Source organism: Physella acuta, unplaced genomic scaffold, assembly GCF_028476545.2.
Source record: "Physella acuta isolate Inbredline_101_S28 unplaced genomic scaffold, ASM2847654v3 ptg000079l, whole genome shotgun sequence".
Taxonomy (NCBI): Eukaryota; Metazoa; Mollusca; class Gastropoda; family Physidae; genus Physella; species Physella acuta.
Window position 1 is genome coordinate 476,048 of NW_026731599.1, and position 17,969 is coordinate 494,016.

At 40.9% G+C, this 17,969-nt stretch overlaps 1 protein-coding gene across 1 annotated transcript in view; it reads right to left on the reverse strand.

Moving 5' to 3' along the window:
- Positions 1-17,969, reverse strand: part of LOC131956700 (DNA-directed RNA polymerase I subunit RPA2) — a 53,059-nt gene that overhangs the window by 7,492 nt on the left and 27,598 nt on the right. The window contains exons 19-30 of the mRNA XM_059321261.1: positions 17,746-17,943; positions 17,456-17,563; positions 13,611-13,787; positions 12,934-13,017; positions 11,571-11,625; positions 10,445-10,535; positions 7,535-7,676; positions 6,946-7,004; positions 6,465-6,562; positions 6,181-6,306; positions 3,179-3,306; positions 1,672-1,836 (exon numbers count right to left, since the gene is read on the reverse strand). Coding sequence (XP_059177244.1) covers positions 1,672-1,836; positions 3,179-3,306; positions 6,181-6,306; positions 6,465-6,562; positions 6,946-7,004; positions 7,535-7,676; positions 10,445-10,535; positions 11,571-11,625; positions 12,934-13,017; positions 13,611-13,787; positions 17,456-17,563; positions 17,746-17,943 — 1,431 coding nt within the window. The remainder of the gene's footprint in view (positions 1-1,671; positions 1,837-3,178; positions 3,307-6,180; positions 6,307-6,464; positions 6,563-6,945; positions 7,005-7,534; positions 7,677-10,444; positions 10,536-11,570; positions 11,626-12,933; positions 13,018-13,610; positions 13,788-17,455; positions 17,564-17,745; positions 17,944-17,969) is intronic.

Below are 17,969 nucleotides of genomic sequence, written 5' to 3' on the forward strand. Positions count from 1 at the left end.
TAGGTGGTAGGAGAAGGTGTATCATACACCATAGGTGGTAGGAGAAGGTGTATCATATTGCTTTTGGCACACTTAAAGAATATGTCGAAGGAAATTTTGTTTCGTAAATTTTTAAGGACCTAAACATATATTGGTACACATAAGTACCGTCAGGAATGTAGGACATCTTTTCTGAAAATTAAAAAATTCACAAAACAGGAAAAAACAATACAACTTATTAACTAATAACATGGCACTCATTATAACAATCATTTTTTGTAATTTTCACACATAAACACAGCTCAAAAATATATTTTGAGTTTGATTTTTACTTGATTTTCTATCGGAACACATCTTAGACCTTAAACACAGCAAAAGGAGCTGATATGTCATGCTCCCTCATTCCTGAGACATTCTTGTCTGTCGTCTTTCTGGTGTGGCAACAGTTGCCGGACTGAACCTGCTTTTGCTGGAGGCTTCCAATAGCCATTACAATGAGCCGCATAAACAAATATTTTGAAAACGAAATCCTAGTTATTCAGTACACTACTACTTGTAAAGCTAGTATAATTGTAGCCTACTAGAATGTTATGAAAAGTCTACACTACATTGTAAAGTTCATAAATAAAAGTGAGCTCAATAGTTTAGAATAGCCGTAGTGGCCTACTGTTTTGTGTTTACTGATTAAAATTTACCTTATAGATCTACACTATATGCAGACGTATGGACTATTACTAGTCTACAGGTATACATTATGTAAATGCTAGTTATTGTAGGCAAGACAGTTTATTGCAGTAAATATAACTAACAAATTAAATCTTACTACTAGAACTAGGCTTTGGTATACAAATGAAGTATACTAAACCTAGTAAACGAGCCAGCAACTGCTACCTTTATTCTTGTTATTCTTTTACTACTAGAAACATGTAATTACAATATTTCTTAGGTAAACCATATGCTAACCTTCTTACAAATATGTAAATATCAATTTTTTGAGTACATTTCAAGAATTAATTATTACCAAAATAATATTTATGTCACTCCACATAGAAAATCTGCCATTTCCTAAAAAAATGACCGTGTGCCCTGACGGTACTTATAAGTCCACTTGTAAACATCAATCTAGTACAATGACAATTTGATTAAAATTGTATAACTAGAAGTTAAACGCGTTTGCCAAAGTATTGAAGGTGCCAATAAATAATATTTGGGGTTGAAAACTTGAAAAATAAGGTAAAACAAAGGGAAATCAGGAACATGTGTGAGAACTGTACATAACAATTGTGAACTACTGATAAAGCAAGACATTAAAAATGGCGCCACACCTGAAATTTTCAAAAAACATCGATCCCTCCAACTACCTGCGACTCAGGGGAGATAATTCTATTAATTTCATCAAAAAATTTAAAAATTCGTATTAAATTAAGAATAATACAGGCACCTAATTAAAATGGTACTTATAAGTACCGTCAGTAGATAAAGGGTTAATTGATAGGAAAAGGTGTATCAATATTTACCTTTAATTGATAGGAAAAGGTGTATCAATATTTACCTTTAATTGATAGGAAAAGGTGTATCAATATTTACCTTTAATTGATAGGAAAAGGTGTATCAATATTTACCTTTAATTGATGGGAAAAGATGTATCATTATTTACCTTTAATTGATGGGAAAAGATGTATCATTATTTACCTTGGATTTATCGGAACAGTTAAAGAGGCGATCATGAAGCAGAAAACTTGTGCCGTGAGCTATTAGAGCGTCACGCTCCATTTCACCAAAACGTATCCCACCTGCCCTCTTGCGACCTTTGACTGGCTGCTGGGTCACTTGATCCACTGGTCCTGTGGTCCTCACCTGGTTCACACAAGGACATCATCAAGTAGGACAATGAGTAAGACATGATAGCATACAAGGACATCAAGTAGGACAATGAGTAGGACATGATAGCATACAAGGACATCAAGTAGGACAATGAGTAAGACATGATAGCATACAAGGACATCAAGTAGGACAATGAGTAAGACATGATAGCATACAAGGACATCATCAAGTAGGACAATGAGTAAAACATGATAGCATACAAGGACATCATCAAGTAGGACAATGAGTAAGACATGATAGCATACAAGGACATCAAGTAGGACAATGAGTAGGACATGATAGCATACAAGGACATCATCAAGTAGGACAATGAGTAAGACATGAAAGCATACAAGGACATCATCAAGTAGGACAATGAGTAGGACATGATAGCATACAAGGACATCAAGTAGGACAATGAGTAGGACATGATAGCATACAAGGACATCATCAAGTAGGACAATGAGTAAGACATGATAGCATACAAGGACATCATCAAGTAGGACAATGAGTAAGACATGATAGCATACAAGGACATCAAGTAGGACAATGAGTAGGACATGATAGCATACAAGGACATCATCAAGTAGGACAATGAGTAAGACATGATAGCATACAAGGACATCAAGTAGGACAATGAGTAAGACATGATAGCATACAAGGACATCAAGTAGGACAATGAGTAGGACATGATAGCATACAAGGACATCATCAAGTAGGACAATGAGTAAGACATGATAGCATACAAGGACATCAAGTAGGACAATGAGTAAGACATGATAGCATACAAGGACATCAAGTCGGACAATGAGTAAGACATGATAGCATACAAGGACATCAAGTAGGACAATGAGTAGGACATGATAGCATACAAGGACATCATCAAGTAGGACAATGAGTAAGACATGATAGCATACAAGGACATCAAGTAGGACAATGAGTAAGACATGATAGCATACAAGGACATCAAGTAGGACAATGAGTAAGACATGATAGCATACAAGGACATCAAGTAGGACAATGAGTAAGACATGATAGCATACAAGGACATCATCAAGTAGGACAATGAGTAAGACATGATAGCATACAAGGACATCAAGTAGGACAATGAGTAAGACATGATAGCATACAAGGACATCATCAAGTAGGACAATGAGTAAGACATGATAGCATACAAGGACATCAAGTAGGACAATGAGTAAGACATGATAGCATACAAGGACATCAAGTAGGACAATGAGTAAGACATGATAGCACACAAGGACATCAAGTAGGACAATGAGTAGGACATGAACAGATGAAAGCAGCCAAAATGTCAAACAAAGGTCGCCCTGACCTGATACTTGTCAGACACCATGTGACGCAGACGTTGATAGTAAACTAGGCCAAAATAAATGTCCGCCTCCATCTCTTGACCGCTCACACCACTGTACAGCTTTTCTGTGCCATAGTAGTTGTACCCACCTAAAGAATGGACAAGTTGTACCCACCTAAACAATGGACAAGTTGTACCCACCTAAACAATGGACAAGTTGTACCCACCTAAACAATGGACAAGTTGTACCCACCTAAACAATGGACAAGTTGTACCCACCTAAACAATGGACAAGTTGTACCCACCTAAACAATGGACAAGTTGTACCCACCTAAACAATGGACAAGTTGTACCCACCTAAACAATGGACAAGTTGTACCCACCTAAACAATGGACAAGTTGTACCCACCTAAACAATGGACAAGTTGTACCCACCTAAACAATGGACAAGTTGTACCCACCTAAACAATGGACAAGTTGTACCCACCTAAACAATGGACAAGTTGTACCCACCTAAACAATGGACAAGTTGTACCCACCTAAACAATGGACAAGTTGTACCCACCTAAACAATGGACAAGTTGTACCCACCTAAACAATGGACAAGTTGTACCCACCTAAACAATGGACAAGTTGTACCCACCTAAACAATGGACTAGTTGTACCCACCTAAACAATGGACAAGTTGTACCCACCTAAACAATAGACTAGTTGTAACCACCTAAACAATAGACTAGTTGTACCCAGCTAAACAATAGACAAGTTGTACCCACCTAAACAATAGACTAGTTGTACCCACCTAAACAATGGACAAGTTGTACCCACCTAAACAATAGACTAGTTGTAACCACCTAAACAATAGACTAGTTGTACCCAGCTAAACAATAGACAAGTTGTACCCACCTAAACAATAGACTAGTTGTACCCACCTAAACAATAGACTAGTTGTACCCACCTAAACAATGGACAAGTTGTACCCACCTAAACAATGGACAAGTTGTACCCACCTAAACAATGGACAAGTTGCACCCAGCTAAACAATAGACAAGTTGTACCCACCTAAACAATAGACTAGTTGTACCCACCTAAACAATAGACTAGTTGTACCCACCTAAACAATGGACAAGTTGTACCCACCTAAACAATGGACAAGTTGTACCCACCTAAACAATGGACAAGTTGTACCCAGCTAAACAATAGACAAGTTGTACCCACCTAAACAATAGACTAGTTGTACCCACCTAAACAATAGACTAGTTGTACCCACCTAAACAATGGACAAGTTGTACCCACCTAAACAATGGACAAGTTGTACCCACCTAAACAATGGACAAGTTGTACCCACCTAAACAATAGACTAGTTGTAACCACCTAAACAATAGACTAGTTGTACCCAGCTAAACAATAGACAAGTTGTACCCACCTAAACAATAGACTAGTTGTACCCACCTAAACAATGGACAAGTTGTACCCACCTAAACAATAGACAAGTTGTACCCACCTAAACAATGGACAAGTTGTACCCACCTAAACAATAGACAAGTTGTACCCACCTAAACAATAGACTAGTTGTACCCACCTAAACAATGGACAAGTTGTACCCACCTAAACAATAGACAAGTTGTACCCACCTAAACAATGGACAAGTTGTACCCACCTAAACAATGGACAAGTTGTACCCACAAGTTTAATATCCCAGGATTTAGGCTACTTATAATAAAAAAACACATTCTGATTGCTAATTTTAATAGCTTGATAATCTCAGTGATATAGTGTTTAATTAATTATCTGTGTCTTTAAAAAATAAATTAAAACTACTGAAACGACTACTCAAAATATGTAGAGAACTGCACACAGAATATAAAAACAAAAATCTAGAAACTTCTTTGGGGGTAAAATCTCTGACATGGAATGACATGTCACATCCACTGGCATTAGGAGGGACATGTCACATCCACTGGCATTAGTAGAATATGTGTTCAAACTTTGCAGATGTAGATAGGAATACTAATACTTGGATGATGTAGAGTGATATCTAAATTACCTAGAAACTTAAAACTAATAGAGTGATATCTAAATTACCTAGAAACTTAAAACTAATATAGTGATATCTAAATTACCTAGAAACTTAAAACTAATATAGTGATATCTAAATTACCTAGAAACTTAAAACTAATAGAGTGATAGCTAAATTACCTAGAAACTTAAAACTAATATAGTGATATCTAAATTACCTAAAAACTTAAAACTAATAGAGTGATATCTAAATTACCTAAAAACTTAAAACTAATAGAGTGATATCTAACAACTTTGATGATGGATATAGTGATGGGAACAGGGCATTCCCCCCCCCCCCCCTTGGAGTAATTACCCCCCTGTCAATCCCCCCCCCCCCCCCCCCTGACACAGCTTAAGGTTCAGCTAGGGTTAAAGTTAGGGCTAGAGTTAGATTTGGGGTTAGGGTTATGGTCAGGGCTAGGATTAAGGTTATTGTTATGGTCAAGGTTAGGCTTAAACCAATGTCTTGAGTTGGTTTTGTGAGAATAACACTAATGACCTGGCCCTACAACTTAGGCTGAAGTCAATGCTTAGGTTTTGGTTTTTTTCTTAAGGTAAGGATTAAGGTGATATATAGGTAGAGAATTTGAGTTAAGATTCTAACTTAAGGGGGGGGGGGGGGTATTGTCCTGTAGCCTATAGTGATACCTAAAAACTTTAAACTAATAGCGTGATCTCTACTGACTTAGATTGCTATCTACTGACTTAGAGTGCTATCTACTGACTTAGATTGCTATCTACTGACTTAGATTGCTATCTACTGACTTAGATTGCTATCTACTGACTTAGATTGCTATCTACTGACTTAGATTGCTATCTACTGACTTAGATTGCTATCTACTGACTTAGATTGCTATCTACTGACTTAGATTGCTATCTACTGACTTAGATTGCTATCTACTGACTTAGAGTGCCATCTACTGACTGTCTAGTGCCATCTAAAAAAGCAATGCTTGAGACTGCACCTGCTGTTAACATCTGTCCAAAGTAGTCAATGGCTGGCTGGTGTTCAGAGAATGTGAAGGGAGTGGCATCCAAGTACAGACCGTGTAGGGCGCCCGCCTTCCCCGCCATGCTCTCAATCATCATACCTGCAACACAGGAGGGGGGGGGGGGGTGGAAGGTTTTTGTATGTGGGGGGTGGATGGTTTTTGTATGTTGGGGGTGGATGGGGATGTTTGTGTTCTATGGGTCAGTTGTTTTATTATTTCATTCTTTTGTCTCATCTGTTTGTCCACGCCAAACATACCAATGGTCATTCTAGATGGGAACCCATGAGGGTTGAAGATGATATCAGGGACCATCCCACTCTCTGTGAAGGGCATATCAGGTGTAGGCCACAGCATACTAAAAGTAGAAATCATTTCAATACATGTTACACACAAGTCACCAGCATTGACCTACAGACAGCTGACAAAGACAGCATTGACCTACAGACAGCTGACAAAGACAGCACTGACCTACAGACAGCTGACAAAGACAGCACTGACATACAGACAGCTGACAAAGACAGCACTGACCTACAGACAGCTGACAAAGACAGCACTGACCTACAGACAGCTGACAAAGACAGCACTGACATACAGACAGCTGACAAAGACAGCACTGACATACAGACAGCTGACAAAGACAGCACTGACATACAGACAGCTGACAAAGACAGCACTGACCTACAGACAGCTGACAAAGACAGCACTGACCTACAGACAGCTGACAAAGACAGCACTGACCTACAGATTCCTTTCTGTCCATGACGACTGGCAAATTTGTCTCCAATAGTTGGGTTTCTCTAGGGGAAAAAATGTGACACAGACATAGGACAGCGTGACACAGACATATGACAGCGTGACAAAGACATATGACAGCATGACACAGACATATGACAGCGTGACACAGACATATGACAGCATGACACAGACATATGACAGCGTGACACAGACATATGACAGCGTGACACAGACATATGACAGCGTGACACAGACATATGACAGCGTGACACAGACATATGACAGCGTGACACAGACATATGACAGCATGACACAGACATATGACACAGACATATGACAGCGTGACACAGACATATGACAGCGTGACACAGACATATGACAGCATGACACAGACATATGACAATGTGACACAGACATATGACAGCATGACACAGACATATGACAATGTGACACAGACATATGACAGCGTGACACAGACATATGACAACGTGACACACATTTTAAAAGTATCTATCTGTCACATGGTGCATGTCTGTCTGACACAAACGGTGCATGTCTGTCTGACATCCAACAAATCTGACACATGACTTACAGGGATGCGGAGAACAAAGCAGACATGATTTAAGGCCTCAGTCCCCAGCGGGTCACCAAGAACTTTGATCTGTACAACTGTGGCCTCCTCCAAACTCTTGTAGGGAACTACCCTGTACTCACCAGTGCTGACATTCAAATAACTGGAATATAACCAAGGGCAATAAACTACTAACTGCCATGGGCAATAACCTATACAAGGAGTAGGTAACCTTTTGAGACGGAAGAGCCAAAAGATGCAATTTACAAAATTTACCAGTTTTTGAAGAGTCACTTTTTACTTTCTCGTATATACGAAGTATAGAGAAAGTATTCTAATCGTGCAAAAAAAAAAAATCGAGATTTTTACAGATCTCGACGTTTTACACCTCACTGAAAAACATAATTTTGCAATCTTGTCCGTATGTCTGTGTGTGTGTCTGTGTATAAACACGGTAACTTGAGTACCGTTACAGCTAGGTTGATGAAATTTCATATATAAGTATTATATCAAAATCGTAGATCCGTATCAACTTTTGAGCGATTTCCGATAACCGGAAGTGGTACTTTTCCTACTTTGAATTTTTCAAAAGCCTATAACTTGAGTACTATTTCAGATAGATAAATGAAATTTCACATGTAAGTAAAAGATCTAATTCTCTACCTTCTGTTAAATTTTGAGTAATTTCCGTTGACTGGAAGTAGTAATTTACGCTACTTCCGATTTCTCAAAAAACTAATGTAAATTTTAAAAGTACTAATAATATTGCGCACTATTATGCGCTTTTTTATTGGGCGTTCACTTGGTGTGCAATTAATTTGTCTACGAGATTTTATTCTATTTTTAAAACTTTAAGTATTTAAAATGGATTAAAAATCATGTCTATAGCCCGAGTTCCCATCCCCTGTTATTTTATATAAGAATATTCGAGAAAGTTTAGGGGAGATCACTCCCGGTTTATTTTTTCAATATTTAGGATTTTATATATATATATATATATATATATATATATATATATATATATATATATATATATATATATATATATAATTTAAATAAATAGCTTTAAAAATGAAATGATATTTATTCATATTTTTTAAAAATACACATGTTTCGCACATAACATTTTATAGTATTTTAGCTAGCTCTGCTAGAGTAATAAAATTAGTAATCAAATAGTATTTCGCACATAACATTTTATAGTATTTTAGCTAGCTCTGCTAGAGTAATAAAATTAGTAATCAAATAGTATAGCTATAATCATTGAACATTTACATTAGTTACATCAATGGGAGCATAGACGTTGCATGCCGTTTGGTTTGTTTAAATCTGGCTCATAACTTCTTGTTTTAGGAGGTTTCAAGCACGCCTCTAGATTTTTATTTGTTAGTTGGCTTCTTACTTTACTTTTTATTATATTCATGTAAGAGAACTCTTGCTAGCACGAATATGTTGACCTAACGATCGTCAGCACTCCAGATGTCAACTTCTCCATGTTACTGTACCATCCTGCAAATTTATTCCATGCGTGACATATGAGTGCCTCAACTCGCGATATTTCTTTCAGCTGTCCAGTTGTGCAGCATGCATGTTTTACTGGACTTTCAACTATTTTTACTTGCTCTTGAGTTCTGTGAATTTTCCGCTCCACAAATGATACGTTTTCAAATCCAGCAATTGCATTTGAAGCAAACCAGCATCAATTCCAAATAGCTCAAAGTTAATCTCATTTGTTTTTGTTGAGAGGGTCTACTATGAACGTCAGAGTACTTGCATTTGTTTTGAATTGCTCTCAGTGAATCCATCGTTCGTTTTGTTTGTTGTAATGCTGATTTTTACAAATCTCGACGTTTTACATCTCATTGATACGGAAAAACATAATTTTGCAATCTTGTCCGTATGTCTGTGTGTCTGTCTGTGTGTGTGTGTGTAAACACGATAACTTGAGTACCGTTACAGCTAGGTTGATGAAATTTCATATATAAGTATTTTATCGAAATCGTAGATCCGTATCAACTTTTGAGCAATTTCCGATAACCGGAAGTGGTACTTTTCCTACTTTGAAATTTTCAAAAGCCTATAACTTGAGTACTATTTCAGATAGATAAACGAAATTTCACAGGTAAGTAAAAGATCTAATTCTCTACCTTCTGTTAAATTTTGAGTCATTTCCATTGAACGGAAGTAGTAATTTACGCTAGTTCCGATTTCTCAAAAAACTAATGTAAATTTTTAAAGTACTAATAATATTGCGCACTATTATGCACTTTTTTATTTAGCGTTCACTTTGTGTGCAATTCTTTTGTCTACAAGATTTTATTCTATTTTTAAAACTTTAAGTATTTAAAATGGATTAAAAATCATGTCTATAGCCCGAGTTCCCATCCCCTGTTATTTTAAATAAAAATATTCGAGAAAGTTTAGGGGAGATCACTCCCGGTTTATTTAAATCAAGTAATTTACCGCTCTCCATGTCTTCAACAAAAAAAAGTATTTTTTTCGAAACATCCACTTCTAAAGCAAGGCATGGGCTGAGTTTTCCTTTCCTTGCAGTTTTACATTTAGCTCGTTTATTTTCTTTGTGATATCCACCATGAAGTTGAGTGTTTCAATTCGGGATGAACAGTTTAATAGGAAGTACATTGAAAATAGGGAGTACCTAAATATTCTAATAGAATAGCAAATGTTTAATGTTTATGATTATATAATTAATTACTGAGTGTTGCAGAACAATATTCTTATGAGTTTTGAAAATAAAATAAATATTAATATTTGTGCATTGAGCCAAAGAGCCCCATCTTGACATCAAAAGAGTTGCGTGCGGCTCGCCGCAGGTTGCTGACCCCTGACCTATACTACTGACTGCCAAGGGCAATAACTTATACTACTGGATACTAAAAGCATACTGGAGGCCCCAGTAGCTGATGGTACCTGTAGAAAGGGTCGCCATTAGTCAACCTAGCTCCAATTGGAGGTAATCCATCAGGGTCCAATTTTCCTGAACATTCATCTGTCTGACAGCCTGAAAATACAAGTCACCTGATGTACAAGTCACGTGATGTACAAGTCAGTCACGTGATGTACAAGTCAGTCACCTGATGTACAAGTCACCTGATGTACAAGTCACCTGATGTACAAGTCAGTCACCTGATGTACAAGTCACCTGATGTACAAGTCAGTCACGTGATGTACAAGTCAGTCACCTGATGTACAAGTCACCTGATGTACAAGTCACCTGATGTACAAGTCACCTGATGTACAAGTCAGTCACCTGATGTACAAGTCACCTGATGTACAAGTCAGTCACCTGATGTACAAGTCACCTGATGTACAAGTCAGTCACGTGATGTACAAGTCAGTCACCTGATGTACAAGTCACCTGATGTACAAGTCACCTGATGTACAAGTCACCTGATGTACAAGTCAGTCACCTGATGTACAAGTCACCTGATGTACAAGTCAGTCACGTGATGTACAAGTCACCTGATGTACAAGTCACCTGATGTACAAGTCACCTGATGTACAAGTCACCTGATGTACAAGTCAGTCACCTGATGTACAAGTCAGTCAGCTGATGTACAAGTCACCTGATGTACAAGTCAGTCACCTGATGTACAAGTCAGTCAGCTGATGTACAAGTCACCTGATGTACAAGTCACCTGATGTACAAGTCAGTCACCTGATGTACAAGTCAGTCACCTGATGTACAAGTCACCTGATGTACAAGTCACCTGATGTACAAGTCACCTGATGTACAAGTCAGTCACCTGATGTACAAGTCAGTCACCTGATGTACAAGTCAGTCACCTGATGTACAAGTCAGTCACCTGATGTACAAGTCACCTGATGTACAAGTCACCTGATGTACAAGTCACCTGATGTACAAGTCAGTCACCTGATGTACAAGTCAGTCACCTGATGTACAAGTCACCTGATGTACAAGTCACCTGATGTACAAGTCACCTGATGTACAAGTCACCTGATGTACAAGTCACCTGATGTACAAGTCACCTGATGTACAAGTCACCTGATGTACAAGTCACCTGACTGTACTCACCAAACACCAATGCTCGGGGTCCGTGATCCCGGCTGACTGTTCGCAGGTCAACTTCCTGGGGGACAGAGATGTGTGGTCAGGTGGTGGTGTGGTGGTGTGGTCAGGTGGTGGTGTGGTCAGGTGGTGGTGTGGTCATGTGGTGGTGTGGTCATGTGGTGTGGTCAGGTGGTGGTGTGGTCAGGTGGTGGTGTGGTGGTGTGGTGGTGTGGTGGTGTGGTCAGGTGGTGGTGTGGTCAGGTGGTGGTGTGGTCATGTGGTGGTGTAGTCATGTGGTGGTGTAGTCATGTGGTGGTGTGGTCATGTGGTGGTGTGGTCAGGTGGTGGTGTGGTCAGGTGGTGGTGTGGTCATGTGGTGGTGTGGTCATGTGGTGGTGTGGTCATGTGGTGGTGTGGTCATGTGGTGGTGTGGTCATGTGGTGGTGTGGTCATGTGGTGGTGTGGTCAGGTGGTGGTGTGGTCATGTGGTGGTGTGGTCATGTGGTGGTGTGGTCAGGTGGTGGTGTGGTCAGGTGGTGGTGTGGTCAGGTGGTGGTGTGGTCATGTGGTGGTGTGGTCAGGTGGTGGTGTGGTCAGGTGGTGGTGTGGTCATGTGGTGGTGTGGTCATGTGGTGGTGTGGTCAGGTGGTGGTGTGGTCAGGTGGTGGTGTGGTCAGGTGGTGGTGTGGTCAGGTGGTGGTGTGGTCATGTGGTGGTGTGGTCAGGTGGTGTTGTGGTAAGGTGGTGGTGTGGTCATGTGGTGGTGTGGTCATGTGGTGTGGTCATGTGGTGGTGTGGTCATGTGGTGGTGTGGTCATGTGGTGGTGTGGTCATGTGGTGGTGTGGTCATGTGGTGTGGTCATGTGGTGGTGTGGTCATGTGGTGGTGTGGTCATGTGGTGGTGTGGTCAGGTGGTGGTGTGGTCAGGTGGTGGTGTGGTCAGGTGGTGGTGTGGTCAGGTGGTGTGGTCATGTGGTGGTGTGGTCAGGTGGTGGTGTGGTCATGTGGTGGTGTGGTCATGTGGTGTGGTCATGTGGTGGTGTGGTCAGGTGGTGGTGTGGTCATGTGGTGGTGTGGTCATGTGGTGTGGTCATGTGGTGGTGTGGTCATGTGGTGTGGTCATGTGGTGGTGTGGTCAGGTGGTGGTGTGGTCAGGTGGTGGTGTGGTGGTGTGGTCATGTGGTGGTGTGGTCATGTGGTGGTGTGGTCATGTGGTGGTGTGGTCAGATGGTGGTGTGGTCAGGTGGTGGTGTGGTCAGGTGGTGGTGTGGTTAGATGGTGGTGTGGTCATGTGGTGGTGTGGTCATGTGGTGGTGTGGTCAGATGGTGGTGTGGTCATGTGGTGGTGTGGTCATGTGGTGGTGATCAAGAGACTATTTTGACTGACCTCAGACTTAATGATAGAGCCATGAGCAAAACCTCTCTCATAGGAAGATTTGTTGATGATCATAGCATCCTCCATGTCATAACCCTAGGAACATCAGACATCATGGTCAGTAGAAACATCATGGTCAGTAGAAACATCATGGTCAGTAGAAACATCATGGTCAGTAGAAACATCAGACATCATGGTCAGTAGAAACATCAACAATCATGGTCAGTAAAAACATCAGACATCATGGTCAGTAGAAACATCAGACATCATGGTCAGTAAAAACATCAGACATCATGGTCAGTACAGACATCATGGCCAGTACAAACATCAGACATCATGGTCAGTACAAACATCAGTCATCATGGTCAGTAGAAACATCAGACATCATGGTCAGTAGAAACATCAGACATCATGGTCAGTACAAACATCAGACATCATGGTCAGTAGAAACATCAGACATCATGGTCAGTAGAAACATCATGGTCAGTAGAAACATCAGACATCATGGTCAGTAGAAACATCAGACATCATGGTCAGTAGAAACATCAGACATCATGGTCAGTAGAAACATCAGACATCATGGTCAGTAGAAACATCATGGTCAGTACAAACATCAGACATCATGGTCAGTACAAACATCAGACAACATGGTCAGTAGAAACATCAGACATCATGGACAAGGTGCTGACCGTGTAAGAGATGACCGCTACGACTGTGTTGGTCCCCAGAGGATACTCATCAAAGTTGTAGTCATCATAGGCGGCTGGCCTGACCAGTGGGCTCTGTGGGCTCTGGATTCTGTAAAGTTTGTTGTCGGCTCGGTGCTGATAGGCATGAAGGGGGGTGCCCATTGTCTGTTTGGCCATCTAGAAATGGGCAAAATTGGTGTGGTCATGTTGTGATGGACTAGACAGGTCATGTTGTGATGGACTAGACAGGTCATGTTGTGATGGACTAGACAGGTCATGTTGTGATGGACTAGACAGGTCATGTTGTGATGGACAGACTAGACAGGTCATGTTGTGATGGACAGACTAGACAGGTCATGTTGTGATGGACAGACTAGACAGGTCATGTTGTGATGGACTAGACAGGTCATGTTGTGATGGACTAGACAGGTCATGTTGTGATGGACTAGACAGGTCATGTTGTGATGGACTAGACAGGTCATGTTGTGATGGACTAGACAGGTCATGTTGTGATGGACTAGACAGGTCATGTTGTGATGGACTAGACAGGTCATGTTGTGATGGACTAGACAGGTCATGTTGTGATGGACTAGACAGGTCATGTTGTGATGGACTAGACAGGTCATGTTGTGATGGACAGACTAGACAGGTCATGTTGTGATGGACAGACTAGACAGGTCATGTTGTGATGGACTAGACAGGTCATGTTGTGATGGACTAGACAGGTCATGTTGTGATGGACTAGACAGGTCATGTTGTGATGGACTAGACAGGTCATGTTGTGATGGACTAGACAGGTCATGTTGTGATGGACTAGACAGGTCATGTTGTGATGGACTAGACAGGTCATGTTGTGATGGACTAGACAGGTCATGTTGTGATGGACTAGACAGGTCATGTTGTGATGGACTAGACAGGTCATGTTGTGATGGACTAGACAGGTCATGTTGTGATGGACTAGACAGGTCATGTTGTGATGGACTAGACAGGTCATGTTGTGATGGACAGACTAGACAGGTCATGTTGTGATGGACAGACTAGACAGGTCATGTTGTGATGGACTAGACAGGTCATGTTGTGATGGACTAGACAGGTCATGTTGTGATGGACTAGACAGGTCATGTTGTGATGGACTAGACAGGTCATGTTGTGATGGACAGACTAGACAGGTCATGTTGTGATGGACTAGACAGGTCATGTTGTGATGGACTAGACAGGTCATGTTGTGATGGACTAGACAGGTCATGTTGTGATGGACTAGACAGGTCATGTTGTGATGGACTAGACAGGTCATGTTGTGATGGACTAGACAGGTCATGTTGTGATGGACTAGACAGGTCATGTTGTGATGGACTAGACAGGTCATGTTGTGATGGACTAGACAGGTCATGTTGTGATGGACTAGACAGGTCATGTTGTGATGGACTAGACAGGTCATGTTGTGATGGACAGACTAGACAGGTCATGTTGTGATGGACTAGACAGGTCATGTTGTGATGGACTAGACAGGTCATGTTGTGATGGACAGACTAGACAGGTCATGTTGTGATGGACAGACTAGACAGGTCATGTTGTGATGGACTAGACAGGTCATGTTGTGATGGACAGACTAGACAGGTCATGTTGTGATGGACTAGACAGGTCATGTTGTGATGGACTAGACAGGTCATGTTGTGATGGACTAGACAGGTCATGTTGTGATGGACTAGACAGATCATGTTGTGATGGACTAGACAGGTCATGTTGTGATGGACTAGACAGGTCATGTTGTGATGGACAGACTAGACAGGTCATGTTGTGATGGACTAGACAGGTCATGTTGTGATGGACTAGACAGGTCATGTTGTGATGGACTAGACAGGTCATGTTGTGATGGACTAGACAGGTCATGTTGTGATGGACTAGACAGGTCATGTTGTGATGGACTAGACAGGTCATGTTGTGATGGACTAGACAGGTCATGTTGTGATGGACTAGACAGGTCATGTTGTGATGGACTAGACAGGTCATGTTGTGATGGACTAGACAGGTCATGTTGTGATGGACTAGACAGGTCATGTTGTGATGGACTAGACAGGTCATGTTGTGATGGACTAGACAGGTCATGTTGTGATGGACTAGACAGGTCATGTTGTGATGGACAGACTAGACAGGTCATGTTGTGATGGACAGACTAGACAGGTCATGTTGTGATGGACTAGACAGGTCATGTTGTGATGGACAGACTAGACAGGTCATGTTGTGATGGACAGACTAGACAGGTCATGTTGTGATGGACTAGACAGGTCATGTTGTGATGGACAGACTAGACAGGTCATGTTGTGATGGACAGACTAGACAGGTCATGTTGTGATGGACTAGACAGGTCATGTTGTGATGGACTAGACAGGTCATGTTGTGATGGACAGACTAGACAGGTCATGTTGTGATGGACAGACTAGACAGGTCATGTTGTGATGGACTAGACAGGTCATGTTGTGATGGACTAGACAGGTCATGTTGTGATGGACTAGACAGGTCATGTTGTGATGGACTAGACAGGTCATGTTGTGATGGACTAGACAGGTCATGTTGTGATGGACTAGACAGGTCATGTTGTGATGGACTAGACAGGTCATGTTGTGATGGACTAGACAGGTCATGTTGTGATGGACTAGACAGGTCATGTTGTGATGGACTAGACAGGTCATGTTGTGATGGACTAGACAGGTCATGTTGTGATGGACAGACTAGACAGGTCATGTTGTGATGGACTAGACAGGTCATGTTGTGATGGACTAGACAGGTCATGTTGTGATGGACAGACTAGACAGGTCATGTTGTGATGGACTAGACAGGTCATGTTGTGATGGACTAGACAGGTCATGTTGTGATGGACAGACTAGACAGGTCGTGTTGTGATTAGACTGGGCTATGAAAGTTCTCTAATTCTGTAAGAAGTTTTATATATAACTGGTGTAAAGTTGAAAGCACAGAAATTGATAAAACATAGTTGGCTGGTTGGCTGACAAGGTCAAGGCCAAAACCAGACCGAGCTATAATATAACTGGTAACTACAGGAACTAGCTATAATATAACCGGTAACTACAGGAACTAGCTATAATATAACCGGTAACTACAGGGACTAGCTATAATATAACCGGTAACTACAGGAACTAGCTATAATATAACTGGTAACTAACAGAATGTTGATATGTAACTGATGTGATCAAAATAGATTTTAACTGTCAACATGACGTGATTAATGGATGTAAACACGTTCTCCAACGCAGTAAATACAAGTGGATAAACTAATAGTTTGTAATAAAATAGTTTGCAATAGTTATGTAATAGTTTGTATGTAAGAGAGATGCACAAGTTCTACACTAGTAAATGTTCTGTATACAAATTCTACACTAGTAAATGTTCTGTATACAAGTTCTACACTGGTACATGTTCTCTATACAAGTTCTACACAGATTCTATACCTGGCACTGGTATATGTTCTCTATACAAGTTTTACACAGATACTATACCTGGCACTGGTACATGTTCTGTATACATGTTCTGTATACAAGTTCTACACAGATACTATACCTGGCACTGGTACATGTTCTGTATACAAGTTCTACATGGATACCTGGCACTGGTACATGTTCTGTACACAAGTTCTACAGATACTATACCTGGCACTGGTACATGTTCTGTATACATGTTCTGTATACAAGTTCTACACAGGTACATGTTCTGTATACAAGTTCTACAGATACTATAACTGGCACTGGTACATGTTCTGTATACATGTTCTGTATACAAGTTCTACACAGGTACATGTTCTGTATACAAGTTCTACACGGATACTATACCTGGCACTGGTACATGTTCCGAGGTGATTGATTGAAGTCAGAAAATGGAATCAAATTGGCCAAGACACTGAGCATGCTCTGTTCATTCAACTCCTGGTGGGTCGTCACCTGTAGTCAAGGTCAACTGTTAAATACAAGGTCACTAGCTCACATCACAAGGTCACTTGCTTAAATAACAAGGTCACTAGCTCACATCTCAAGGTCACACGCTTAAATCAGAAGGTAACTAAACAAGGTCACTAGCTACTGTAAGAGAGCCTAAAAAGATGTGTTGAGCAAGAGGCACTAACCCCGGGGTAGATCTCCGACTGATTGAGTGCTATGTCCAAGTAGACTTGTTCAAAGGACCCGACCATCTCTTGAGCATTAGCCTGGATGTTGTGGACTGGACGGATCATGCGGGCCACAGTGGAGAAGAGATACAGCCCTGGGTACTGGCTGGACACCTCGCTCTTCTTGATCAGGCAGATCTCTAGACAGCGGGGCACCTAGAACAAACACATCTCTATACACC